The sequence below is a fragment of the Meleagris gallopavo genome, chromosome 1 (genome assembly GCF_000146605.3).
Source record: "Meleagris gallopavo isolate NT-WF06-2002-E0010 breed Aviagen turkey brand Nicholas breeding stock chromosome 1, Turkey_5.1, whole genome shotgun sequence".
NCBI classification, from domain to species: domain Eukaryota; kingdom Metazoa; phylum Chordata; class Aves; order Galliformes; family Phasianidae; genus Meleagris; species Meleagris gallopavo.
This window is the reverse complement of record NC_015011.2, coordinates 133,541,535-133,567,390: the sequence shown is the minus strand read 5'-3', so window position 1 is coordinate 133,567,390 and position 25,856 is coordinate 133,541,535. Positions and strand designations below refer to the sequence as shown.

At 38.7% G+C, this 25,856-nt stretch overlaps 2 protein-coding genes across 3 annotated transcripts in view; one reads left to right on the top strand and one right to left on the bottom strand.

Annotated features, from left to right (window-relative positions):
- TFDP1 (transcription factor Dp-1) overlaps positions 1-12,284 on the top strand; it is a 38,715-nt gene extending 26,431 nt beyond the window's left edge. The window contains exons 4-11 of one of the 2 annotated variants that reach the window (XM_010728394.2): positions 2,841-2,962; positions 3,636-3,801; positions 3,984-4,127; positions 5,110-5,178; positions 6,486-6,637; positions 7,455-7,621; positions 8,210-8,291; positions 10,951-12,284. In XM_010728394.2, the coding sequence (XP_010726696.1) occupies positions 2,841-2,962; positions 3,636-3,801; positions 3,984-4,127; positions 5,110-5,178; positions 6,486-6,637; positions 7,455-7,621; positions 8,210-8,291; positions 10,951-11,098 (1,050 nt within the window). In that variant the 3' untranslated portion in view covers positions 11,099-12,284. Of the gene's footprint in view, positions 1-2,840; positions 2,963-3,635; positions 3,802-3,980; positions 4,128-5,109; positions 5,179-6,485; positions 6,638-7,454; positions 7,622-8,209; positions 8,292-10,950 lie in introns of both variants that reach the window. The other variant, XM_019623466.1, reaches the window with a different exon arrangement.
- Positions 12,285-14,713: 2,429 nt separating this feature from the next.
- Positions 14,714-22,297, bottom strand: ATP4B (ATPase H+/K+ transporting subunit beta). The gene is made up of 7 exons (XM_003203201.3): positions 22,007-22,297; positions 20,586-20,714; positions 19,943-20,056; positions 18,757-18,956; positions 17,745-17,801; positions 17,339-17,431; positions 14,714-16,888 (listed from the first exon to the last, which is right to left on the bottom strand). Exons 1-7 carry the CDS (start codon positions 22,116-22,118, stop codon positions 16,727-16,729), a joined length of 867 nt encoding a protein of 288 aa, XP_003203249.2. The 5' UTR covers positions 22,119-22,297; the 3' UTR covers positions 14,714-16,726.
- Positions 22,298-25,856: the final 3,559 nt, after the last annotated feature.

Genomic DNA, 25,856 nt, shown 5'->3' with positions numbered 1-25,856 from the left:
CATTGCGTTTAAATTCAAATGCTCGTGTACTTTCAGTCTTGCATGGTAACATGAAATTGCTTTTCTTAATGGTGTCTTTCTTAGTATGATCACTGTGTGAAATTCATGCTTGCAATGAAGAATTTGTCAGCATTTTAAGTGTTATTCTAAACATTTTAAGTAAGAAAAAAGGTGGCCCATATCAGCATATTTGTATTGAACTCTTATCAGTACAAAATGAGATGCTTAGTTTTATGTTGGCAGAGAAGAGATGGAGTTCTTGTTCAATCTCGAGTGTATATCGAGAGAAAATTTTTGGATAAAATTATGCTGGCCTTACAATTCAGAATGATAGCAAGAAAAAGGTAGAAACCTGAAAACTGAGGAGATAATACTTTTTTTGCCAATAAGCAAGATGTTCTTGGGAAACAGAATTGAGTTTGCTTGTGACCCTGCTCAGCTTTTTAACCTCTGACTGGTAAAACCACGTTTTTAATACTTAAATATTTAATTTTCTGAGCTTGTATTCTTGTTCAGTTGGTAATATTTATTCTCAGGAGAAAAATTTTAATGGTAACAGCGCTGTAGTACAGTGAAGTGGATTGTGAAGGCTATCATGCTGTTCTTTTCCATTTTTTTGATCTTCTTTATTCTTAATGAACTTTTAATCTCGTTCTTCCTAAATCTAAAAACATTTTAAAAATGTAGAGATACAGTGGATTTCTACTTTGACTTCATTCTTTGCCTCTTCCCTCTCTGTTTTCCCTAAAATTCCAACTATATTTGTTCTATTATCCTCTATGATTCCATTTGTAAGCTTTCACTTTAGGATGTTCCCAGTGTCCCAGTGACTTCATTCTACTGAACTCTTAGTGTTATTTTAATGCAAGTATGATCATCTGTGAACTTGTGAGTAACCTAGGGTTATCAGCATTTATTTTAAGGAGACAATAAGAATACCAAGTAATTCTTGGACAAATCTGAAAGGAAGGCTTTGGGGTCTTCCTTAATTGTCAGTCCATACGTGTTTAGCTTTGAATAAGACAGTTGGTATCGACATCCTCTTTGTTCAAGTATCTTCACTTGGTTACCAGTAGAGGCTTACAAGTTATTTCTGGAATTCTGGAGTATTTCTGCATTTCATGTCCTTGAAATACTGAAAAAATCTTGGATGTTTGGAAGCAGTGTAATGAGAGAGGACCTTAGAACCAAACGTACAAATACTAAGCTTCTGTGGAAGTTGTGTTTAAAAACTGGTGGAGATGCAACTTTCAGCAAAAAAAAAAAAAAAGAAAAGAAAATTGCTGATCTTTTTTCCTGGTGGTCACTGTGAGAGTAATTGAATTTCAGAAGGTTATTTAAAAAGAAAAGCAAGTAATCCCACATTGAAGAACTTCATTTTTGCCTGTAGGATTTATCCATTTCTCTGTGTTCTGTAGAGAAACGGAATAGTCTTAACATATGATTGGTCATTATATGAAGACTTTTCAGTATTCGAGAGGAATGTTAGACTTCTTAAGGATACTTAGAATATTTCTAAGTTTCTCTATCTCTCACATATATTATTTGCATAATACATGAACTTAGATCTGAGCCATACCCTTTATGTGAAAGCGTGGCTTTCAAAACGTATAGCATAAAAGCATATTATTCTGGCTAGTTTGCAGACTTCTGTGAGATGGAATGCTGAGCAGGCTTTGAATTTGCCAAACAGACTTCAGTTTTCCACTTCAGCCAGTGGGGTTATCCACTTACTTTGTACTGCTGGATGTTTAGCAGTAGTACTGAGCACAGTAGATTTCCAGCATTCGCTGCTGCCAACTGATCTGTTTTTCTCTGAGCTTTGTAATTCCATTCTTTCCCCTGTGCTGGCTTGGCCTCTCATTCTACTACACAATCTTAGGAATTCTTGATGTGGCATCAGGGTGGTGGTGGGACTGTTTGTGGAATAGGGAAGCCAGGGTATAGAGGGGGACCCTTTAACTTTGACCTCTGCAAGCAAGCTGTTAAGCAATCCCTTCCAGTCCTCTGTCACTGCATCCGAAGAAACAGAGATTGACTACTAGCTTTCCTCTGTTCTGTCTATTGTCTGTGTTATGTGAATGGCACACTGGCAGTCTTCATGCCATTCTGAGATGTTGGTGAACCAGACTTGGTTTTTTTTTTCATGAGATGAGTGAAAGGGTTGTCGACGGAGTCACAGCTGGGAATCTGCAGGAATTCCAGTTATCTAAGAGCAAAAAAACAAATAAGTGGGATCAGACATTTAGAACATGCCTGGAAGATGCTTATTCCAGCTCTTCTTAAAAATGTTCTTTGAGAAATGGCCTAACTATAGCTATAATATGGCTATAGTTTCTCAGTGAGTGAGAAAGATACACTTTCTTTATCTTCTCTTCTAATGTACTCTTGTTTTAAGCTCTGAGGTGAGAGAGAGGCTGCCTGTAGGAGAGAATTCCGTGCAACTGCACTGTTTTCTCTTAGCTTTTACTGATTTTCAAATCTTCTTGTTCTGTACATTTATATTTTAACAGTAATTTACAGCAGCATCTTCAGATGTAGTCTGGCAGGGCTTTTTGTTTTGTTTCCAATTGTAAGAAACCCAGCAAGCATGAAAAGCTCATTTTGGAAGGATAAAATATAAATGATTATTGCTTAAGGAGTGTTTTAGCCATGCGATGTGTGGTCTGAAGGCATTTGTGCTGCTAATGTGTCTAAGTTGAAAGCATCTGTTACAAGTATGTAGAAAGAAAGCATTTTTTATTCTTGAATAATGCATTTTTTATTCTTGAATAATACAGCATCTGAATATCTTGGGCTAGTTATGGTTATTTTCCAAATGATTTTTATCTTTGTTGTAGGTTATCGGTACACCTCAGAGACCTTCAGTGCCAAATACTATCCTGGTAGGAAGTCCACATACACCTAACACACATTTTGTATCACAAAACCAGACTGCAGATTCTTCGCCGTGGTCTGCTGGGTGAGCAAAATAAAAGTTACAAAGGATCAATAAGTTACTTAGAACTTTTGCTCTAAATGTTTGTTGTGATAGTGTATGTGCTCTTCATGTGGGAAAGCAGTGTGGGAAAGACAGTCTGTTTACCTTCAAATCAGGAGCACTTCAGTGTTAAAGTGTACTGTACTAAAATCAGATACAGTTACACAAGAATGATGTCTCCTGTCATAAAAGCAACTGGGATGTTTCTGTGAACACTGACAGGTGTTCTCTCATTACTTATAATTCAAGAATTCAGCTCCTAAAAGGACATAGGAATTCATCTGAGTTGACTCAGCTTTTAGTTTCACATTTCTGTTTTGCTGGAGGATGTCCAAAAATATACTTCAGATTGAATGACTATATCCTGAATTATCATTTGAGTTAAGAACTCGACCTTTACTGGAAAAAAACCAAAACTACATACAGTGACTGTATTCTTCTGGTTTGTCTGAACAGCAAGATAATAGAATCATTAGTTACTTTAAATTTTAAAAGGGAGAGGGTGGGATCGTACAAAAAAAATGTTGGGAAGGGTGAGGAGTAGAAAAAAAGGGAAGACCTTGGCTTTTCACAGCAGTGTGTTTGTATTTAAAAAGAGATATTAAGTATTCCAAAGTTCAAATCTCCTTAAAAAACATGTTATATGTATGTTTAGGAAGCGGAACAGAAAAGGAGAGAAGAGCGGCACGGGTTTACGTCATTTCTCTATGAAGGTTTGTGAGAAGGTACAAAGAAAAGGAACGACCTCATACAATGAGGTGGCAGACGAGTTGGTTGCAGAATTCACTACCCCTGATGATCACATTTCACCAAATGAATCAGTGAGTATATGGGAGGCTAGTTACATGTGAAGTGAATGGGGAGACTTAGATTTCTTTTCCCGTTACTAAATTAAACAGCTCAGATAATAGCCAAGTTTACTCATTTGCTGTAATGTATTTATTTTCAAATGTTTTGTCATTTATCAGGTATGTTTTTGATTAATGCACTATGTCTACAGCAGGCTTACGACCAGAAGAATATTAGACGACGTGTCTATGATGCCTTAAATGTCCTCATGGCCATGAACATTATCTCTAAGGAGAAGAAGGAAATCAAATGGATTGGTCTACCTACAAACTCGGCTCAGGAATGTCAGAATTTAGAGGTAAACATATAGGAAATTCACAATGGATTTGTTTGATTAAAAACTTGAATTCGTTTTTATTCTGCATGTGCATATGATCTTCTGAGATAAAAAGTAGAATAGTTTGGTCCCTTCTGACTTTCTTTCTAATTTGTATTTACAGAATATGCATCTGAGCTTCCAGATTGCTTGTATTTTTTTTTTTTTTTTTTGAAGTAATTCAAGTGGTTCTAATTAGAAGTAAATCAAAGTGAATGATTAATGTGTATTTCCAACATTACACTAGTGGTAATCAAGAATCAGGAATACTGTTTTCTCCAGATGCCAGTCAAGTGATGCGTCTGGAGTGATAGATGTTAAATGTCAATCAGTAGATGCAAATAGTGCATGATCCTTCTTTATTGTTGTAGGTTGCTTTTGTTTCTGATACTTAAGCAAATACATCAACATTTTCTTACTACAAGCCTTGGAAGTTAAATGTTTTTTTACTGAGTGTCATTCCTGAGTTTTGGCTGAATTTTTCTATTGTGTTTATAAGCATCCTAAGAGTCCCACATTTGCATGATAGTGAATGTAAGATATTTAAATAAATCAATGTACTTTACCAGAAGAGAATGAGGTGTTTGTGTTTATTCCTGGTAAGTTCTTCAGTAGAACTTAAAAGCTGTGTAGAAGCAGACAAGATCATTCTGGTCCACATGCTTTTTGCCTCCCTCACAGAATATGGGTAACTCTTCGAGGCATAGCTTCTACTTACAAAGATGTTTTTATGCTCTTCCTTATATATTCTACTTTATTCCTCGATGTCTTAACTCTTTGTTACAGTTTCCATCAGTACTACTGATTTGAGACTTTGTAGATCTCTGCATCTTCTGCAGAATGTTAATGACTGACACACTTGTTGCCTTCCTTTCTCTGGTATTTAAACAATTTAAGGGGAGAAAATGTTGATACAAAACACTATTTAAAACCTACAAACTAATCAGTTTGTTACTGTCTTAAGGTGGAGAAACAGAGAAGACTTGAAAGAATAAAGCAAAAACAATCTCAACTACAAGAACTCATTCTACAGGTACAGTCAAGGTACTCTTGTCTATAGGGCAAGGTAACTTACATCTGTATTCCTGTTGTTTTGTGCCAATGGGGAATGGGAGACATCTAAGAAGGCTAGAAATGAATTTTGGGATAAAGGTAGCACTGGGACCATGGTGTTGACTGTTGTTTCTGGCGAAGGCAGCAACTTTCTATGAGCTATGATGGGTTTTTTTTCTGTAGTTGTATGTTTAAACAGAATTTATGCAGACGGGACCAATAATTGATATTGTACTCCTTTGAATTGTCCAATGAATGTTTTTCTGAAGTAGTTCTCAGATAAAATAGCTTGACTGTAACAGGTCATCTCTCATAATGATCTTTGTCTTGCCTTTCTTGAACGTTGCTGCCCTGCTATGTAGGTGGCTTAATTGTATTGGAACAGTTGCAAAATGGCAACTTGAACTTCCCAGATTCCACCTTGTATTTTGTAGGAAGCAGTGATCCCCTAAGTCACTGTATTGCTGGTTCGCTATGTTGTATCCCTTAGTGGTTCTGTTGTGTATGCAGTAAGAATGAGAATCTCAGGGATGCAGAAAGAAAAGACAATTGTGGATCTGCAAGTTCCACAACTATCCAATATTTATCAGCCTCTGTTGCCTTTGTATTTACATTTTTTAATAAATTCCTGTTTATTTCGTTTTATTCCATGACCGACCAGAAACACAATATTTTTAGTTTGGTAGCTTAGTGTAAGATGTTAATGTAACTTGAGTTTTTGTAGTTAACTGGAATAATTTTAAAGACTAGCAAACATAAGAACATACATACAAACATTCCATTCATATGGAAATTCCATTCTGAGGAAATTCGAGAGTGAAATTATAAATCTTAGTTGAATGTTTCAGAAACATAATATCAAACATTCACATCCCACACTTTTAACTGTTTCAAGCATATAATTTCAGCAAAAATACAGTCTTAATAATTCAACTATTGTTGTGGAATGTGATAGCTAGTAGGGAATACTAAACAAAGCAGAATTATGAAGATGGATGAAACTTGCTTTTTACAGTTGTTGTCTTTTCTCTCTGTCAAAGTTCTATTCAGGGATCTGTAGTGATAAAGTTTTATTAGAAAATGCTTTTTTTTCCCTCAGTTAATCTTTATCATATTTTTAATACTACAATTTTTGTTTTTCTCTTGCATCTTAAAGTTCAGGAATGTGGTGAACTTTTTTGTCCACTTCTCTGTTCATGTGCTGCTGGTACTCACTGGGGGATTTTTTAGGTTAATTGAATCTTGAAACTTTAATTCAGAGTTCCATATCACCATTGCTTTTTGTAGCAAATTGCCTTCAAGAACCTCGTTCAGCGAAATCGTCAGGCAGAACAGCAGGCAAATCGACCGCCACCTTCCAATTCTGTCATCCATTTGCCATTCATCATTGTGAACACCAGCAAGAAAACAGTGATTGATTGCAGTATTTCAAATGACAAGTGAGTTAACAAAGCTTTCTTTCTGGCTTTTGGTACAGCTATGAGTTCTGTATCTATACTGAAGAGTTAATTTACATTTGTTAAAATGGAATACAAATAAATCGTGCCTTTTATAGATTGCCAATGTGTAGTTAAACTTAGTAATGTTGAATAGAGCATTTTAATAAAAAGAATAATAGTGTTCAGATTTAGTAATGTAAGATTTATGAACTAGAAATTTTAAAAGCCAAGTAAGGCAGCTCTGCTTAAGTTGTATACAGTGCTGGAGTGTCAGCTTGGCCCTAACATGAAATACAGCCAGCAGACTTGACTGTATTTTGTTTTTAGAACTGCTGTTCCTTGCTTTCAGTTCAAAAATCTAGGTTTTTCATCTGAGACTGAATGTAGTAGTGGTTTCTGCTTGCACCATTAGGTTACTATAAAGCTTAAAAAAACAAAAATTATTGCTTGGTAGGCGGTCGACTGTTGCCAGTAAAAAGAGAGGAATAGGAGAAATATTTATCGATATGCAAAATACTTAAATGTTTAACTGAAATTTTCAACATCTGTTAAACATGTTAAAGATTATATAGTATGCAGAATTTTAATTTTAATTGAGTTTATGTTTAATTTTAGCTTAAATTTTGATTTAAGGTTAGTGTGTATGATTTTTAATTATTTGCTGTCAAATACATATATCTTGAAAATTTTGATTACTTAAGAAGGTGTGTCACTAACACTGTATTAAGCTTTTGAAGTTCTGCAATTCCTGAAACTAGAAGTGTCTGGTAAGATAGTTAAAGTAATTCAAGCTAATTGAGACATTTTTCCTCTACAGGTTTGAGTATCTATTTAATTTTGACAATACTTTTGAAATTCATGATGATATAGAAGTACTAAAACGAATGGGAATGGCCTGTGGGCTAGAATCTGGAAGCTGTTCAGCAGAGGACCTAAAAATTGCAAGGAGTTTGGTTCCCAAAGCTTTGGAACCATATGTGACAGGTTAGTTAGTGTAAGAGGAACTATTTGAACTATTTTGTTTTCCTTCTTTTTTGGTTTCCTTTCCTTTTTTTTTTTTATGAACTCAAGAAAATGCTTTAGCTAATTTCCACTGGTTTGTGCTGTAGATTTATAAGTTGTCAGATGTTTGTGCTTTTTAATGTACTTTGGGAAATAAATAACATTCTTAGCAAATGGACTGTTGCTGTTTACAGCACCACTTTTTGCATTGCTTCATGCAATCTTTTCATTATGTAATTTGGTGAGGTTTTTTTGAGGACATTATTTGTAGTTGATTCATCTGCAAAGGGAAGAGGAGTACGTGTGAACTTGGTCATGGCTTCATTTTATTTATTCATTTTCCATATACAGGAATAGTTAAGACATCTAGCTTGTTCACTTTAAAATCATGTTCATTTTGAAATGTTGCAGTCACTAGGTTGTTAATCAAGAATGTTGGTTGTAGGGCATCAATATGTTTCGTTGTATTGGCTGCAAGACTCATTCTCTGGACTCAAAAAGAATAAAGCATTTTACTGAATTAGATGAGTGTGTTCCGAAGTGTTGAGACATGTATGTTTGTTCTTACAGAAATGGCTCAGGGATCAATCAGCAGTGTATATGTCACATCTTCGTCAGGTTCTGCATCAAATGGCACAAGATTTTCAGCCAGGTGAGATGTAATTACTGATAAATGTTTAAAATCTGTGAGCATGAAGAAGAATTAAATTCAACTGAAGTATTTTGTGAAACTAGTTATGGTTTGATTAAATGTTGCGTGGAGTGTGCTTGAGTTTATCCCTGGATATCACTGTAATTTGACTATTGGTGTTTTTTAACAGTGTCAACAAAGAACTTTTTTAAAAGTATTGGAAAATAAATTGAGTAGGCAGGTTTTAATTTTATTTAGATTTGAGTTTGTGACAAGAAAAGAGATATTTCTAAGACCTAACCAGGGCACAGTTCTCACTTGGTTATTGATATCTAGCACAAAACAGATTTTTGTCTTTGAACTTTAAACCACATCATACACTGGTAGAATGACAAGTCACGTCTTTTATGTAACTTTGTACAGCTATATGCTTTTTCAGAGCTTAACTGATATTTTATTCTCTTGCCATACAAGGCACTTTTTCCTTATGCAGTAACTACTGACAAGTTTTTTTGTCATTGCACTGATCAGAAGTTTCTCTTGTGTGAGCTTTGAGTTGTTAAATGACTCAAATGTTATTGAAATATTTAACGCTGTTAAAAACGCTTGAATGAAGTGAGTCAGTCAGCTGAGCCAATTACCTGTGTATGTGTTCATTATCTGACATATGTTTGTCCGATGGTGTATGGAAAGTTAGCTTGATATAAAAGGTCAGTTGCATTTGTCCTGTTGTCATGCCATTGATCCAGTCTGGGCAATGTAAAATAAGGTGAGCGCAAATTACAAAATATGTAGGCTTTTTTCATGAGAGTGCCTTGTCAGTGCCTGGGGAAATTGCTATATTATTTAAATTCTTAAGGAAGTCCTAGTTTTTTGGCTATTTTTTAAGTCATTTGTGTTAGTAGAAAAACTCCTGTACTGATGGGATATCTTTAGACAAGGAAGCAGCATTTTATTCTTCTTTATTCTTCCTGAAGACACTTTTCCTCACTAGTCTGCCTTCCCTTAGAGTTGAAAGGAAGTCCTTCCTAAAGATAAAGCTTACTTTGTGATTGCGTTAGTCTTTTAAAGCATTCTGTTTGCCAAAGAAAATCAGAACAACTTTGGAGTATTGACTGATTGTAGCTCATTACCCTAGTGAGAAACACAAGAACTCTTAGCACTTAACGTTTCTTAGGAGGTTGGAAAAGGGTAGTGTTAATTATTGTTTAATTATTGTACATATTTATGTGTTCATGGCAGTAGGAAACTACAAGATGTGTAGCATGCCTGATGCTAGAAACTGCTGCCAATGCAAATAAAGGCTATATGTTTATTCAGTCAACTCTCCTGAGAAAGCTATCCTAAGCCTGAAGATGTCGGTTCCAGTTTCTTCATCCCAGTCTCTGTGTCACTAGGATAATTCAGTTATGAGATCCACTTGTTTTTATCCTTTTAGTTGTGTGGGAGATCGATTTTTGTTTCTAAACTTGGAAAGCAGGGAAAATCTCCTTTTTTCTTTAGTTTTGAAATTGTCTCTACGGTTAATTGTGGAGAACTTGTTTCTTCATAATTATAGCTAGACACATATCTTGGTATCTTTCTTTTGAAAAAAATGTGTAGAACATATGACTTGAATGCATAGAATGTATGACTTGAAAGTGTCATGTTGATATATTTTCCTTGCAAGCTTCTACGGTGTGCTCCATTTCCTTCCCACCCATCATCCCCATCCCCATCCACTACATCCATTCTTTCTTCTCTGTACAACTTCAGATGCAGGCTCTATCCAAGAGGTTTTCTTGGTCTGCTAGTTAACTTTGAAACCTTGGAAGTGTGCAGTTAGCTGGTTGAACACCATTTCTAGGTTAAGTGAAAGGGAAAGCCAAAAAACAAAGCACAGCATTTTCTTCAAGATTGAAGAGTAGAAATATAACTAATGTTATTGAAAGTAGCTTCACTTCATGGAATGATAGACTCCCAAGCCTTTGAGTTAGCTTCATGCAACAAGACTGTGTGATTGATAATGCACGTTAAGTGGATTAAGTTTAAAAGTAGACAAGCAAATGTATTTTTGAAAACAATTTTAAAGATGAATATTTGTCAAGTTAGATGTTATTTCTATGATTTTTAGAAAAATGTTTTTTCAAGAATTTGCAACTAAGAATGTAGAACTAGATAAAGTTAACAGTAGCAAGCTTCAGAAAAATAGCAAGTAATGAGGAATGTTCTGACTATTGAAATAGAACACTTCTGGATACAGATAATTCATCTAGGAAAAAGAAATTTCCAGTTAAAAATATACTATGTAGCCATGGTAGCTGACTGTGTAATAACCAAGAGAAGCTATGAATTCTTCATTTTTCAAATTCTTTGAATCAAGATTAATGCTTCTTGAAGGCATCGGATTCTCTTGGGGTGCCTCATGTCAGGTTCTACAAAATATTTTGGGCCTTAAATAGCTGTTAGGCATTAAGTACACCTACTTTCAAATGAAGTCTAGAAAGCATATTTATGAAAGCAGTTCTGAAAGGATTTCATCATCAACCCTGTGGAAGAAATGTAGTAAGAACCATTTCAAAATCTGTTAATTTACAGAGTAGCAGTGGCATTAAAGAGATGGAGAAGACGCATGATAATTAAGCACCAGTAATCTGGGAAGTATCATTAAACACTGTCAACTGGACTTTTCTTGTTTTAGTGACTTTTCCAATGGTGGAGATGGGATGTTGGCTACGAGTTCCAATGGATCTCAGTACAGTGGCTCCAGAGTTGAAACACCAGTTTCTTACGTGGGGGATGACGATGACGACGACGACGATTTTAATGAAAACGATGACGACGACTGATGCCCTTTGCTTGTAGACTTGTTAAAATTCAGCAAGCTTCAGGAATAAATTGTTCTAGGGAGAGAAGTCTCAAATAACTTTGCCCCATCCCTCGAGGAAAGTGTTGGTAAGCAGTTCTGAGTTTAGAAATGCACCTCTGATAAGCAAGCGAGAATTGTTTTATGTAGGATATTTTTAAATGTGGTGTGGATGTGTGTTTTTGATACCAGTGTGTTAATGCAGAGCCTTTATTTACTCTTGGTTTAGGGGTTTTTGGTTTATTGTTTTATTTGGTTTTGTTTTTGTTTTTTTTTTACTTGAAGGAAAATGGATTTTGCCCCCAAATGTTCTTGCTAAGTTTGCTAAAGAAAATGTAGACACATCATTGAGAAATAAAATGCTGTCCTTCTGTGGAAAATGAATACACTGAATGGCAATTTATTTGGAGTGTATTTTGATTATACCACTTTTCGAGGGATAGTGAGCTAATGTAGTAGTGTGTTTTGTTAACCATGCAGTGTCCAAAGAACCAAACAGGAAAGATACGTCCTACTTTTTTACATGTTAAATTCCAGAAATGTTGTTGTGAACTAATTTTCCCTTAAATTATATCTAACATTATGATTCCATCAAGTTTATATACTTGTCACTGTATGTCGGGACATAAGAATTACAAACTTTTTGGCAAATGTTTACTGCCAGCTGGTGCAGCTATATAAAATGTCTTGAAGGTTTGGAATGATTTATTGCTTATGGTAAAATTTGCCTGATTTCTTACAGGCAGACTTTGGAAACTTTTTATTATATAGTTGTTTACATACTTATAAGTCTATCATATAAAGACATGTACTGAAACAAATGTTTGTATTTGTTTCATAAGCATCTTCCTGTAATCTATTATAAAGTTGAAATTAAATATAGAGAATGTTTTAAGTTTTTTAACTCAAAATTTGTCAATCATTTTTAATAGTTCATTTTTATAAAAGGAATTTCAGGGCAGGTGGTAGTCTTTTTAAATTTATTCACAAACAATTAACTGCACAAATACTGTCAGCTGCCTATTCTAAGACAGTAGTCTTTTTATTGAAACACAAATAAACTTTTCTGTAATATTTTATGGAATATAAAGAGACTATAATTGTTTGACTTGTTTAACCTTGGCACTGTTAGTTTTTATTAATAAAACGCGCATGGGCATTTTTAACAAGCTCTGTGGTTTTTCTAATTTTAGGATTATTCTAGAAAATATCACTCCTCCTCATCACAAGACCTAGAACTGACTCTCTCAGAATACCACATCTGCACTACAGAGGGTTCAGATTTTTTGTTTTAATTTAATTTCTTCTCATAAATCTTGATATCATACGATGCAAAGAGCAATACCATGCACTGTGTTCTTTCTTCTTTCATGTCTCCTAGTTTCAGTCCTGTTGCTCTTCAGGCTGTCGGGCCAGTCTTTGCACTCTAGTCCAACTCTTCTGTTCAAAACCCCACATTTACTGTCCTGACTTTTCATACCCCACATTTACTGTCCTGACTTTTCATCCAATGTTCCCCAGTCCTCATTTTCTGTCATGCATTCCCACATCCTCAGAACAGGTCTTTCTAATGCCTTCTGTGCGCTTCCACCTTAAACCTTTTTGATACATCACACTCTCTGCTCTGACCTGGAAGCACAGGTTACTGAAATGGCTCAGTTACCCTGCAGGACGCTGCCTAAAGTCAGGGTTTGTTACTTACACAAAGGGAGTCACCGCAAAGACAAGATAACTGCTCTGTGGTAAGGGCTCCTCCACATGCTTGAACACTCATAGCTGACCCTGCATTAAGCAGGAATTGAACTAGGGGTCATCTGAGGTACCTGCCAGCCTGAGTTATTATATGCTCCCTTAAAAAAAGGAAGTTACAGAATACCATGCATCAATCTCTTGAACAGTCTCACAAATGGATCATCTGGCTTGCCCGCATCCTTAGGACTTAGCAGAAAAAGAATGGAAGTTCAGCTGATATTCAGAAGCTCTCAGATGTTGCTAGGCTCCCATGAAGAAGCAAGATGGTTAGCTGAGTAAGGAGGAGGCTGCCTTCCTTAGGATGGGGTTTCTAAGCAGAAATGCAGGTGATGCTGAGAGCAAGATGAAGGGCAATGGATGCGCACAGGCATTTTCTTCTTGCAGCAGTTACCACAGAAGACCTTATCTGATGTTATGGTGCTGCTCAACTGGCCAGATCTGCCTCTCAGCAAAAATTATATTGGATTATATTTCAATATCATTAAGCACTTCCAGTTTTGTTGATTTTAAATTGGTGCTTTACCATATCGATACACTGTGTGTTAAGGGGTTAAAAAATGCCTACCATTGAATCAAAGGAAGGTTTTTGTGGTGTTATCACTGGCTGAGTAGTTGCATCAAGTAACGCTGAACTGATGCTTAAGGTTTTCTTCAGTAACGTGGAAAGAAATCTATTTTAAAAAGTAAATAATATGATTAGAAAAGAATGAAGAGGACAGATAAATGTGGATTGCTTGGCAAGCAAGGCATGACCAAAGTGCTTTGTGTAAACCACATCTTTTGAAGAAAGAATTCAAGGTAACAGTACAGAAGATAAGATTATGTGCTGAAAATGTGGGATCCACAGAGTGATCTGGTGCCACGATAGATGGGAACTGCATATAAGTCTCCTACACAGTGTTTTAAGGAATTAACTAGTCTGATATTTGGATGTGTGCATAGAACTAGTCATTAATTGTAAGGTGATTTTACATTTCTGGATTTCTGGATACATAACAGCAGGACCAGCATTGAGGAACTGTGTCCTTGTTGGCCTCGCCATTTAAAAACATTATTAGAACAATTGGAAAAGACTATGAAAAGATCCTTTCCTCGTTACTTGAAATCAAAGGTCAGAGTCTTCTAGTATGAGATTAAGGAACTCTTTTGGTTTGTGGGAAAGAAACATGAGACGTGTCTGGATTTCTGTCAGATCAGATCACACAAAATGACATCGATGTAAGGGGCTCATCAATATAAGGAAAGCAACACAAGAATTAGAGACTCGAATTCAAAATCAGACTGCTTGAAATCGGCTATCTAATTGGTAAAGGTGGTAAAAACCCTCTGACACGTCATGAAATTGGAATGATAAAATGCTCATTTTGCTAAGAGTAGGACTGACACATGAGCACACTGATGAAGCACGTTACCCCTAAGCATCTTCAGAATTCAGTTCTTTCTCATTTTAGAGCAGGTGATGGATGTAGGAGCCCAATTTCTGCATGTGGTGCCTGAGCAGTGCTTGCTTTAGCAAGGCCTTGGGCCCTCATCTGCAAAAACACAATTCAGAAATCATCAGCTGTTACCACTCTGGTATCAAAAAAAGAAATTGGAAGAGGTGAAAAGCAAACTTTGTCCAAAGTTGTTCAAATGTTTAAATTGAGGAGAAAATGTATATATATATATTCTTTCATACTTATTTTTTATCTTCTATTAAACAACATAATCTTGTTTGTGATTGAATGTTTTGTGTCGGAAAGAGATGAAGCTTGTGAAGGGGCTGTGTGTGCAAAGCATGTGATGTTTTTTGCAGGCATGCAAGTTGCGATTGTTCTCCATCCAATTACTGCAAGTAGCACACAGATACCTTTATTTGCTGCAGGTTGGTCAGTATCAGTCTTTTATTACTTGAAAGAGATGAAAAACAGTTGCATAAAATGATGAGGTGGAATTCCCAAGGGCAACTGCTGTGACACTGTGGTCCTTGTGTGAAACCATTAAGCAAAGACTTTATATACAGTACTTAGCAGCTGTGAAAGCTGGAAGGCAAATGTTTTAATTTGCTGATAGTCATAGCAAGGAGCCTCCTTTAAGCATTGAAGAGCTTGTATTGATATTTTTCTTCCCTGTTAATATTTGAGTGTGACTTTTAGTATTAGACTTAATGCTTCAACTACGGGATTGGCAGTTATACAAATGTTTGTCAATGGATGCTGCGGGAAGATGCATCTCATCTTCAGAGGAGGTTCTGGTTGGATATTAGGAAAAATATCTTCTCAGAAGGAGTGGTGACGCAGTGGCTTAGGCTTCCCAGGGAGCTGGTGCCATCGCTGTTCCTGGAGGTGTTCAAGGAACGTTTGGATGTTGTGTTGATAGGTGTGATAGGTGGATGGTTGGACTGGATGATCTTATAGGTCTTTTCCAACCTTGTTGTTTCTGTGATTCTGTGATCTGAAAGATCTTTTCTAACCTTCATGGTTCATGAGATTTAATACCTTTGAGAGAAAAGTCTGGAAACTAAAAGTTAATGGATTTAAAAAAAAAAATTGGATATAGATAAAATAATGCAGTTGGTTAACACTAGTTTCATGTCATGTTATTATCTGCCTTTTTCCCTGTCTGGTGTCTCCGTTGCACAGCTGATAGGAAAAAGGATGGCCCATCCCTCTGCTCTGAGGACATGGCCCAGCTGCCTTTTCTTTCTAGTGTCTCAGTAGTCTGCATCCAGTTAAACTCTAACTAAAGGAATCTGTTTTTCTTATATGGTATTTAGTTGTGAAATGCACTGCTTCATTGTGTTGGTCAAAGAAAAGTTCGTGAAGTCTGACAGGCTTTTTTCATTTGTACTGGTTGGTGAACCAATTGTCTCTAATACTGTGACTGAATGTACGTGCATTTTTTATATGTGTGTATGTGTACTTGTGTGCGTATATGTATGTGTATATATACATATAAAAGGAATTAGAGAGTTGGAGTAGGAGTACTTAGAACATTGTTAAGTGAGGCCAGTTCATCTAAGATGAACATACTGTACAGACACAGCATGTTTGTGGGAGGGCTGGACCTCTCAAAGTTTAGATTCATTTAATGTTTTAGCTTAACGTTTTCATTTTTCCAGATTATTCCAGGTAACCCACAACTCATTGCTTTATATGGCAGTTCTTTTTTGGGGGGAAGAACAAAACAAAAAACCCCCACAACCAACCAACCAACCAACCAACCAACCAACCAAAAAAGTGTTTTTATTGTTAGAAAGAAATCACAGGTGCTAGGTATTAGAAAAGCTACAGGCCGCTTTAAAGTTCTTCTCTTGCAGTTATTGATCTGTCAACTGAAGTCACTCAGTTGGCTGATACACAAAGCAATGCATTGGCATGCAGATAAACAAAGACTGTCCCTTTACAATTTAAACATCCTGTACAAGGCAGATTGAGAAGGGTATTATCTCAGAGTATATCAAGCTACTTATTTTTCTAGCTACTGCTTCTACAATATCCAATATTCAGTATTATACATCAATTATGTATTAGAGTTTGAAAAATGACGAAAAACAATGCTTTGATCCCATGCTTCCTTTTCTTGGAAAGCACACCTGCTTGGGTTAGAAGACATGTTTTGTACAAGGATTTGCATAGAGGTTTAAGCACAGTGTAGCCACGGAACACTAGGCTGTGTACAGTGGGGATAATTCCCATCTCCTTCGCACGCTGAGTGATGTACTGGTTTTTAGTTATATGGGTTACCTCTCAGTAGAAAATGTCTACTCTCACTGTAATTTGAGTACATTCATATGGCAATCATAGAAAATAAATATCAGTCAATGTGACAACAGGTAAGTCATTCTTCACATACGCTTTTCAGAAGTGTCTCTCGCTCCTCAGTCCTCTATTTTCAATTTAAATTCTACTTTGCCTTCATAGGGGTCATGAACGTTATCAAAGGTAATCCCGGCTCCAATGATTTTGCACACTATCTTGACTTCTACATTCTTTGTAATGTTGAGAAATTTCACTGCTACCAAAGGATTACTGTAAGTGGGCTAGGAGGAAACAAACAAACAAAAATTCTTTATCTTACCATTGCTAGTTTCAAAATCTTAAAATAGATCTTTTTTCCAGTTCACATGAAATCATAGGAAAGTTGCAGTCATTTCATTTTACACAAAGATTGTCACCATAGAATCAGAACAGTTTGGGTTGGAAGGGACCTCCCAGCCCACCCAGCCCCAACCCCTGCCCTGGGCAGGGCTGCCCCCCCACCAGCTCAGCTGCCCAGGGCCCCATCCAACCTGGCCTTGAGCACCTCCAGGGATGGGGCACCACAGCTTCTCTGGGCAGCTGTGCCAGCGCCTCACGGCCCTCTGAGTAAAGAATTCCTGTCTAACATCTAACCTAAATTTCTCCTGTTTTCCCTTAAAGCCATTTCGCCTTGTCCCATCACTATCTGAAGAAGATGAAGAAAATTAAAACTGAAATACGTGGGCACCCACCTGTGCCTTCTTTCCATAGTAGGGGAAGTAGTGCAGGTTGAAGGTGCCATTCACCGGGTAGTATTCTACCTCCAGTGGGCGGGACTCATCACCCTGTTGGCAACGTAAGAGAGATTTGTTGGCTGCCCCCCTGCAAATATTTCTTTGCTGTTTCTCAAGTACAGTGATCTGTTCAGAGCCAATCTTTAAATAAAAGTGGAAATCTGCTGCTATTGTTGCCAAGAAACACAGATCTGCTGAAAGTTGCAGAAAGCTTTGAAGAGTTACTGTCATTCATAAACCTCACTACTGGGAGAGCAAAACAAATTGCAAATGGTTTTTGTTTGGTTGCTTTTTGGTTCTTAGGCCACTTGGCTGTCAGAGCTGTGGTGCTCAAAGCCTTTCAGTGCAGCCCTCACACACTTACTACATAGGTGCAGTCCACTCTTGGTGCGGTGCCGTTGCCAGGATAAAATTTGATAATCTGAAATAGAAAGCACACATTTAGTCATCTTGGTGATGGTTTTGAGACAAAAGGGAGCAAAGGATGAACTGAGCTTTAGATGCTGCTGAATGCTTATGCTTCCTGCATAAGGCTCCGTCAGTCAGACCGCCTCACTAAGGTAGTGGGGGGATATTGCCTGGGAGGTCCTCAGAAAGCAGCACTGTGAATGTCCTACTAGGAAGCCTCTGCTTTGGCTGAAGCTCTAGTACCCATTTGGTCCCACATAGTAGTAGGGTGACTTCCTGCAGCAGCAAAGGCAGAAGGAACTGAAGTCCCCAGGGCCCTGTTAACTGCCTTTCTGTCTACCCTGCACGCATCCTTGCTGAGGAAAACAAAGAACTTCCTCAGGAAAAACCTCTAATTTTGCCTGCAATCATCAGGTGCATGGTTCTGCCCTCACAGTTGGATCTCATTTTTGGGTTCCCAAAAATATTCAATGTCCAAGCCTAGGGTGCGAGCCAAACCAAAAATGAAGGAATTTTGTCTATCAGGAACTGACAAATACAAACTCTTCATTTTGTACTGAAATTAAACTATAATGCTCTGCATTTTACCTGAAATGATTTTCTTTGCAGGCTGGAGAAATGGAATGTGCAAGAAGCACATCTCTGAAGTCACTTTACCTAGAGTCCTATCTTAACGCTTTAACAGAAAGGTCTCAGTACCACAGAAGAGGAGCTTTTACATAATAGTTTCTCAGACAGCAGCGCTACAGAGATGCTAACAAAAGCGCCCCAAAGCTTCAGAGATTCTGTTCATATTACTCTCCTAGGGATGGTGACAAAGTCCCACTGCTTCTCTAGTCAGTCTTGGGAAAAGCTGAGTCAATTGTCTGCACATCGCAAAGCAGAGTTGAACTCCCCAGCTGAGAATCATGAGACCCAGTGTTTCCCGACTAATTCCTCACTGTTCTGCAGTCTGGCATTGCACTTACCCTGTTCATCTTTACAATAAAGCAAGGTTTTCCTTCTGGAAATCCAAAAGTGGGATCTGTGATGCCAGAGCAGTTTTGAAGCATATCTGATGTAAACTTGCAGGACAGTTTTGTGTTATTTGGACCATCAAAGGTGTTCTGGATGAAGTATGTGTTGCTTGTGCAGTTGATGTTCAGATGCTGAGCAGCTGGGCTATATGCTGGGTTTGTGAAAGAAAAAAGAAAATTCCTGTGAAGCCTCTCGTAGAGACGTTATACATCTGGGAGATTTAGACTGGATATAAGGAAGAAGTATTTTACAGTAAAAGCTGTGAATCACAGGCACAGGTTGCATGGAGAGGTGGTGGATTCCCCATTCCTGGAGACACTCAAGGTCGGTCTGGATGGGGCCCTGAGCACACTGATCTAGCTGTACATGTCCCTGTTCACTGCAGTGGAGTTGGATGGATAGCCTTGAAGGGTCACCAACGATTCTCTGATTCTATCTCAACATCAGGTTGTATGTTCTATGATGGGAGATTGTACTTCAAGTGAAATTGGGATTAGATGGAACAAGGAAAGCTTAATTCTTATTTTTTTTTAAGAATACCCAGGGGAAAAAATAAAAAATTGAGTTAAGGCTGGCAATTTGTGTTGCCAGCTCCAGAAAAAGGCAGTTTCAAATACGATTTTTCTCAATGTATGTATGAGAAACAGAAATGTGAAAATAAGGCTTACAGGGAATATAAATATATTGAACTATGAACATAAATGGAGCACCCAACCTATTTCGGCTGTGCTCTTTGATGACAGTATGTGCTGGCTCCACAGGACTTGCTATGGCACTTTGATATTTGTAGTCATAAATATGATTAGATTAATTTAAATGGTAGTTCTGTAGATCTTTCTCTTCCCATTTCTTTACTCTCTGATAGACTCTTTTATTAAAGTTACAAAAAAAAAAAAAAAAAAAAAAGAGCCATGAAGCTGGGCTCTGCTTTTAATATACATGTTTACATATGTTTGATTTATAGATTCACAAAGTGATTTGCTCCTGCTTTTCAGAAAAATGTATTTTCCACTCAAAATCTCTGATTTCAGAGGGGCAAACAGAAAATGGAAAACCTGAAGGTTCCCAGCTGTAGTAAGGAAGAAGTGACAGCACATTTCTCCAATATTCTGCAGGTGACCTAATTGTCTTTTTTACCTGTCAGAAACGTCTGGAGCATTGTCACCAGCCCCTCCCAGGTCTTGTTGTCAGATGCATTGTAGTAGATTTGCAGCCCTCTGTGTCCATACACATCTGGTCGTAACGTTACACCTTCAAGAGGAGGAGAGGGGAAGGCAAAGCAGGAGAGATGTGTCGTTATCAGAGCAGATCACAAAATAATCCCAATGACTGCGGTGGATTTCCCCAGGACTTGTTAAACACAGCATTTACAATAAGGAAATGGGCTGTCCTGCCTGGTGAGAAAGAGCTCTTGAAAACGCTGTGCTTAATATTATACAGAAATGATACTGTCAGCAAACATCAAGCTGAGAGAATACTAAGAAAGCTTCAAAATACAGCAGGCATGCAATCAATCAATCAATAAAGGCAATTTCTTTGAAAAAATCATAACAAATGACTTGGGGGCTGAAGTTCTAATGATAGGCTGGTGATCTCCTGCTAATTCTGTCTTGTCCCTCTCCATCCTCACATCATGTCCCACAAACCTTGATTCCTCATTCCATGTCTCTCTGCCTTATTTTATGCCAATGGGCTGCTGGCACAGCTCATTAAAATATTTAACATTTGTTAGTTGCTTTCAAGCTGAGGTTCAAAGGGATGGTTAAGGTAGTAGCTGTACCTGGGGACTTGAGCTGGTCTTGGTAATCTGGCTCGTAGGGATTCACCGTCCTCATTAGAGAGTATATGGAGAGGGCAAAGATCCCGGTCATCACCACGTAGAAGGCCAGGTAGTACAGGCTGATCCACACTGAGGGAAAAGGAGGGGAAGGGTCTTCAGACTCATGCTGCATAACACTGCAGCCAATGGCATCATGACAGCAAGAAGGGAACGAGCCTGGGCATAGTTGACACTTGGGTTGTTTAAAGCTTGAAGGATTGTGTGGCTTCATGGAGCAGCTTCCCACATTATGGCCATTCTGCTGCTTATTACACACAGACTGAGCAAGAGACAGTAGATTTCACTGACAAAAGGAAGCTTCTGCTTGTATTGCTTGCACCATGGAGCTCAGTGTTTTGGGTATGCTTGTTTTAGACCCATATCTCACCTCCAGCAAAATGCACCGTCTTGCTATTTCATTATGGGGTGAGATTCAGAATAACACTGGTTTTGATGTGCAGAATGTATACACAATTAGGAAGGATTAGGTTTGCTTTTTGTTTATAGGAATGGCTAATAGGCTACAGTTACATGTTTCCCATCAGAAGAAAACCTTCTGGAAGCTTGCAGCTACACTTATGACTTGCAGGAAGTGCAGGGACTCTCTCTAAAATGTTCCGAGCTGCAGTTCCCAGAACACAAATCATCAGATCATCAAACACATTGTTGTGGCAGCCACAAGCTTAGCTACAAACAGGGAGCCTCAGCTGAAACAGGCATTAGTTCAACAATAAAAGAGATTTACTCAACATGCAGTAATTTAAAAAGGAAATTCAGAAAAGCGAAACATAGTTCCAGAGAATTGGACAGAAAATATTTTCCCACACCTCCCCAGCTAGCCCTAAGGTCGAGATCATCAGTGCAGGCCTGCATCACAGTGCTGCCATTGCTTTGCCCCATCAGCCTGGCATCCGCAGGGCTGAACAACGCCAGCACAGCAGCAAGGCCAAATTCTCCTGGAGCAGAAGCCCTTATAGACAGCAATGTCAGCATCATGTTATAGCCATAACACTTAGCCATTAATAAGATGTTAATATGTCTATTGCCTATAATGCTGTCCTTGTCTATAGCAGGGGAGTTGGAACTAGATGATCCCTTCCAACCCAAACCATTCTATGATTCTATACGTCCAGTGTAGTCCTTATCAAATGTTTGGGCCAGAAATGCTTTGGAGTATTTGCAGGAGCTTCTTGGATCAATGTTTCGACCTAATTGACTCTATTCAGAGAGGAGGGATATTGTAAGTGGATCAGGAGCACATCCAAGAATTGAGGTTATAAAAAATTCCATCCTCCCATTACCTCCCATTCGTCAGAACAACCCCCATCCCTTCAAGATTTCTAAGGGTGTCAGAAAGGAGACTCTTGTGCGCAGAAACATACCCCAGTTAATCAAGGTCCTTCCCATAAACAGCTTCGTTTCTGGATTCCAGACAAAACGGCGGAAATTTTCCATCCGTTCACTGCAGGTCTTCTTTTCATTTAAAGTTGCCATTTTGCCACAAAATTTCCCCAAAAAGCGTTTTTCTCAGAAATGAAGAAATTCAACGGGGGCTCAAAGAGTTGCCCAAGCAAACTGCTTTGGTTTTTATACTTTCCCCTCCACTGAAGGTCAAGGAGATCACTGCCTATACCAACAAAAGCCCCTACACTGATTACTGACCCGCAGCAGATGCAGTGCTTTATAGGTAGTGCTGATAACGCTCAGTGCTGAGGCTGGCAAAGGAAAGTCAGCTCCTATCAAATGCCCTTCCCAGGTAAACTGCCCCAAAGAGATTGACAGGATTACGCACTTCGCAGAGTGCCTTAGGGCTTGTGATATGCTCAGTGTGATAGTGGTTATCAAAACAGATAAGGAGAAGGAGAACCTTTTTTCTCTGTTTTTTCTTTATATTTTTCCCTTCCTCCCTTCCTCTCTTCCTCTTTCTTTTTCTTTCCTTCTTTCTTTCCAGTTAACCTGCAAATACTGATTGCAATACTCCCACTACAATCTATGCGCAGAGAGATGGGATTTCATCCCCTTTTTTAAACACTGGCATGCCCTGCCATTCATCTGCTTCACAGTATGTGTTATGGTGGCAAAGTCATTAAAATGGGAAGATCTGACAAGATTAACTGGCAGGCTTTTGGTTATCTGGACATTGAGACAGCTGTAGTTGAGCCCTGTGACATGGCAGGGGTTTCTGCCAGCTAAGTAATGCTGAATTTCTGAGAAGCAATACAGATTTATATTGCTTTTCTGCCTCAGGTCAGGCAGCATGATGTTTTATTGTAATGGCCACCAATTTGGGGTGATTTTACCTGTTTTCAGATGATAAAATAGGAACCAGGCTAAGTGAAACAAAATTAAGATTTACAGACAGTAAATCTGCCAGTTTGTATGCCCCATGGAAAGAGGAGGATGAACAAAAAGACGGTGAAGCCAAGCCCGCCTGCATTCAGGAGTTCGTGTTATGCTGTATGGGAAGCTGGCAATGCACTTCATGAGCCCCAGGTCAAGGATTTCATGTGGTCATGTAGTCATCTTCTCTCGTGTTGTATCTTATTTGTCTATACCTGTTGCTGCATAGGGAACCCCAAGATCCAAGGAGCACAGGTGCAGTGCAGAGCATGATTGAGGCTGAGAAATGTGGATGGCAGGAAAGGGCTTTAGGCCCTGAAAACTGCAAATGAAAATGTGCAAAAGTATCTACAAAAAGCAGTATTTACAATAAAAGGCAAGAATAAAGAGGAAAAATATTATAGATGGAAATCTGCTCTGACTGGAAGCTCCAGAAATACAAATTACATAAACACATTAACCACATTAATATAAGAGCATAAATAAAATTACCGCAAGTTAATTATATCCTTATTTTATAATGAGCCAAGAACATAATTCTACCATGAATAAATTAAATACATAAATATATTAAGAACAATAATTACAAACGTGTTTACACACGGAATGAGGAGTAGGAAAAACAAAGCATCAAAGTCCTATGAGAGCAAGTGGTTAAATTAACATGGCTTCTCTCTTCAGTATTTGGAATCATCAGTGAAAATGTCAGAAAAAGCAGGCAAAATATCTATAAAATCTTCAGTGGGACTGTTGCTACGTGTCATGGATGCTCCTGACCAAGCAGAGCCACGTCACCTTCACCCCCCGTCCTCTTGCCAAGATGCAGCCAAGGCCACGACAAGGGAGGCCCAGCCAAGGTCACTCCTTCTCTCTTGCCTGAGTTCAGAAATATCCCAGCGGGAACCTGGAGATTTTCCACCTCTCTTCAGACAAACTGACTCAGAATTCGGTGCTTCCTGTGAAAGGCTGAGGGGAAATTTTGGAATGAAAAGATTTGTAAAGACAGATTTTTCCTTGGAGGGTTTTTCCAGTCAATGTGTGAAATCTGCCCCCAGGGAGCTGATACAGGACCCTACCTTAATTAATTAACTGATACCTTAATTAGCCCACCAAATTGTGCAGACATATTTAGTGGATGAAAAGCTGGATATGGAAAGTTGTGAGCAGAGGGCATTGACATCTGCAGGTGGAGGTAAAAGAACACCAAAAGCCAGGGTCAGGAAGAATTGGTGCCCACAGAGCTGAATTCAGAGCTATCACAGCTGTGTGGCATAAATCAGTGTAGAGCTGTGACAAGTAAGGAAACCTCATGGAAAATTTGTGCATGTGAATGCACTGCCTGTCTGAAGAGGTTTATTAACATAGGATGGAGATATGACTATTCCAAAGGCTCTGTTGAAGAGCTCCCAGCCACTGCTGGGACCATTTGTCAGGACATTTGTCACCAATTAGTGGACACCTCTCCATGTCTCCATGAGAGTCTTGTTGGTCTAAGTACCTGCTTGTTGTAGTCCATCAGGATTCAATCCATGCCCATTTTCCTCATCCAGTGCTGGCCCTGCAGCCAGCTCTGGTCTCTTTATTCTGCCCAAAATCTTCCCAAAGCCTTTTGGCCTTTGGTTGCAAGGCCATGGGCATGTGGGCATGCACACATACTGCATTCAGAGAGCGGCAAGGTACTTCATGTACTCAGAGCTTCATGAATGGGGACCAATGTTTGCTTTCCCCTGCTGGTATTTAATGTCTGCATCTCCGACCTTGGGCTGGCTGTTCAGCTGAAGGACGGCCAAGCGGCAGGGTCACACAGGAGCATGGGACAGAACTGGAAACCACGGCCCTGCTTCCCCTTCCAGCAGGCAGCAGTGTTAGCACCAGTTTTGCAGTTTTAACGATTGCTTCTGGTTGCCCTGCTCAGGGCAGGTGGGGGTGCTGTGTGCATTTTCCTGCTTCTACTGACCTCACTGTGTGCAAGGCAAAGCCTGGCCTCAGGGAGGCCCATGTTCTCCAGAAGAGTAATGGAGAGCATGTTCAAGAGAGCTGTGCTGTTGTGATCAGAAGTAGCTGAATGCGTACCTGCAAAGTGGATTAGTACAGTTTGTAAGCTTGTGTAATGAGCTTTAAATTTAATTTAGCCTCTTTCTGGAGCACCATGCCTGTAAGTTTTGCTCTAGCCTGAAATGCTGTCCTTCTGAGATATTCTCCTTGGTAGAAATGGATGATGGCACACCTTGCACAGCGGTGGCTCACCCTGCTGTATGCTCACTGCTCACTGCAGTGAGCTGCTGGAGCTGCTGCATGGTACCGAATGGGAGCTCAGTGTCAATGTTAGTAAAACATTAAACATTATTCACTCATGATAAGGGCAGGCAAGGAGGAAAATCTGTCCTGGTGGTGGGTCCTGGGCAGATGCATCTGCTGGGCTGCTACCTTCTCTGTGTGGAGGTCACCTCAGGGGTGATGGGAGAGCTGGTGTTTGGGGTTCATATCCACTGGCAGAAATGAGCTTTGTGTCTTTCTCTTCGATTAATGGCTGTTCTCCATACTAAATGGTCAGGAGTTGATCAGGCTTGCTGTGCCTTTCTAGCGGAGAGAGTAAAGAGAATTTTATATTCCTCTTATTTGCTTTTCTCCCATATTTTTGTAGAATCATAGAATGGCTTGGATTGGAAGTGATCTCAAAGATCATCAAGCTCCAACACTCTTGTCGCACGCAACTTTGCAAGTAGACAAGACAGAGCGTGTTGGCATTTTTAAGATTTGAGGACAACAATTCTACTTTTGAGAATAAAGGCATCAAATCTGCAGCCTGAGGAACTCAGGGCAAGAAAACAGTGAAAATATCTTTGAGCTGAACTGTGCTGATGTTTCTAGCTTCAGGGCAATTGATAAAAG

What these genes read in the sequence shown, in the direction of transcription:
- ATP4B (XM_003203201.3), bottom strand. Translation starts at nt 22,118, where the DNA reads ATGGCAACTTTAAATGAAAAGAAGACCTGCAGTGAACGGATGGAAAAT. An exon ending in GCTCCAGACGTTTCTGACAG is followed by an intron (nt 18,957 to 19,942) that starts GTAAAAAAGACA and finishes TCACAAACCCAG; the next exon opens with CATATAGCCCAGCTGCTCAG. An exon ending in ACTATGGAAAGAAGGCACAG is followed by an intron (nt 16,889 to 17,338) that starts GTGGGTGCCCAC and finishes GTTTCCTCCTAG; the next exon opens with CCCACTTACAGTAATCCTTT.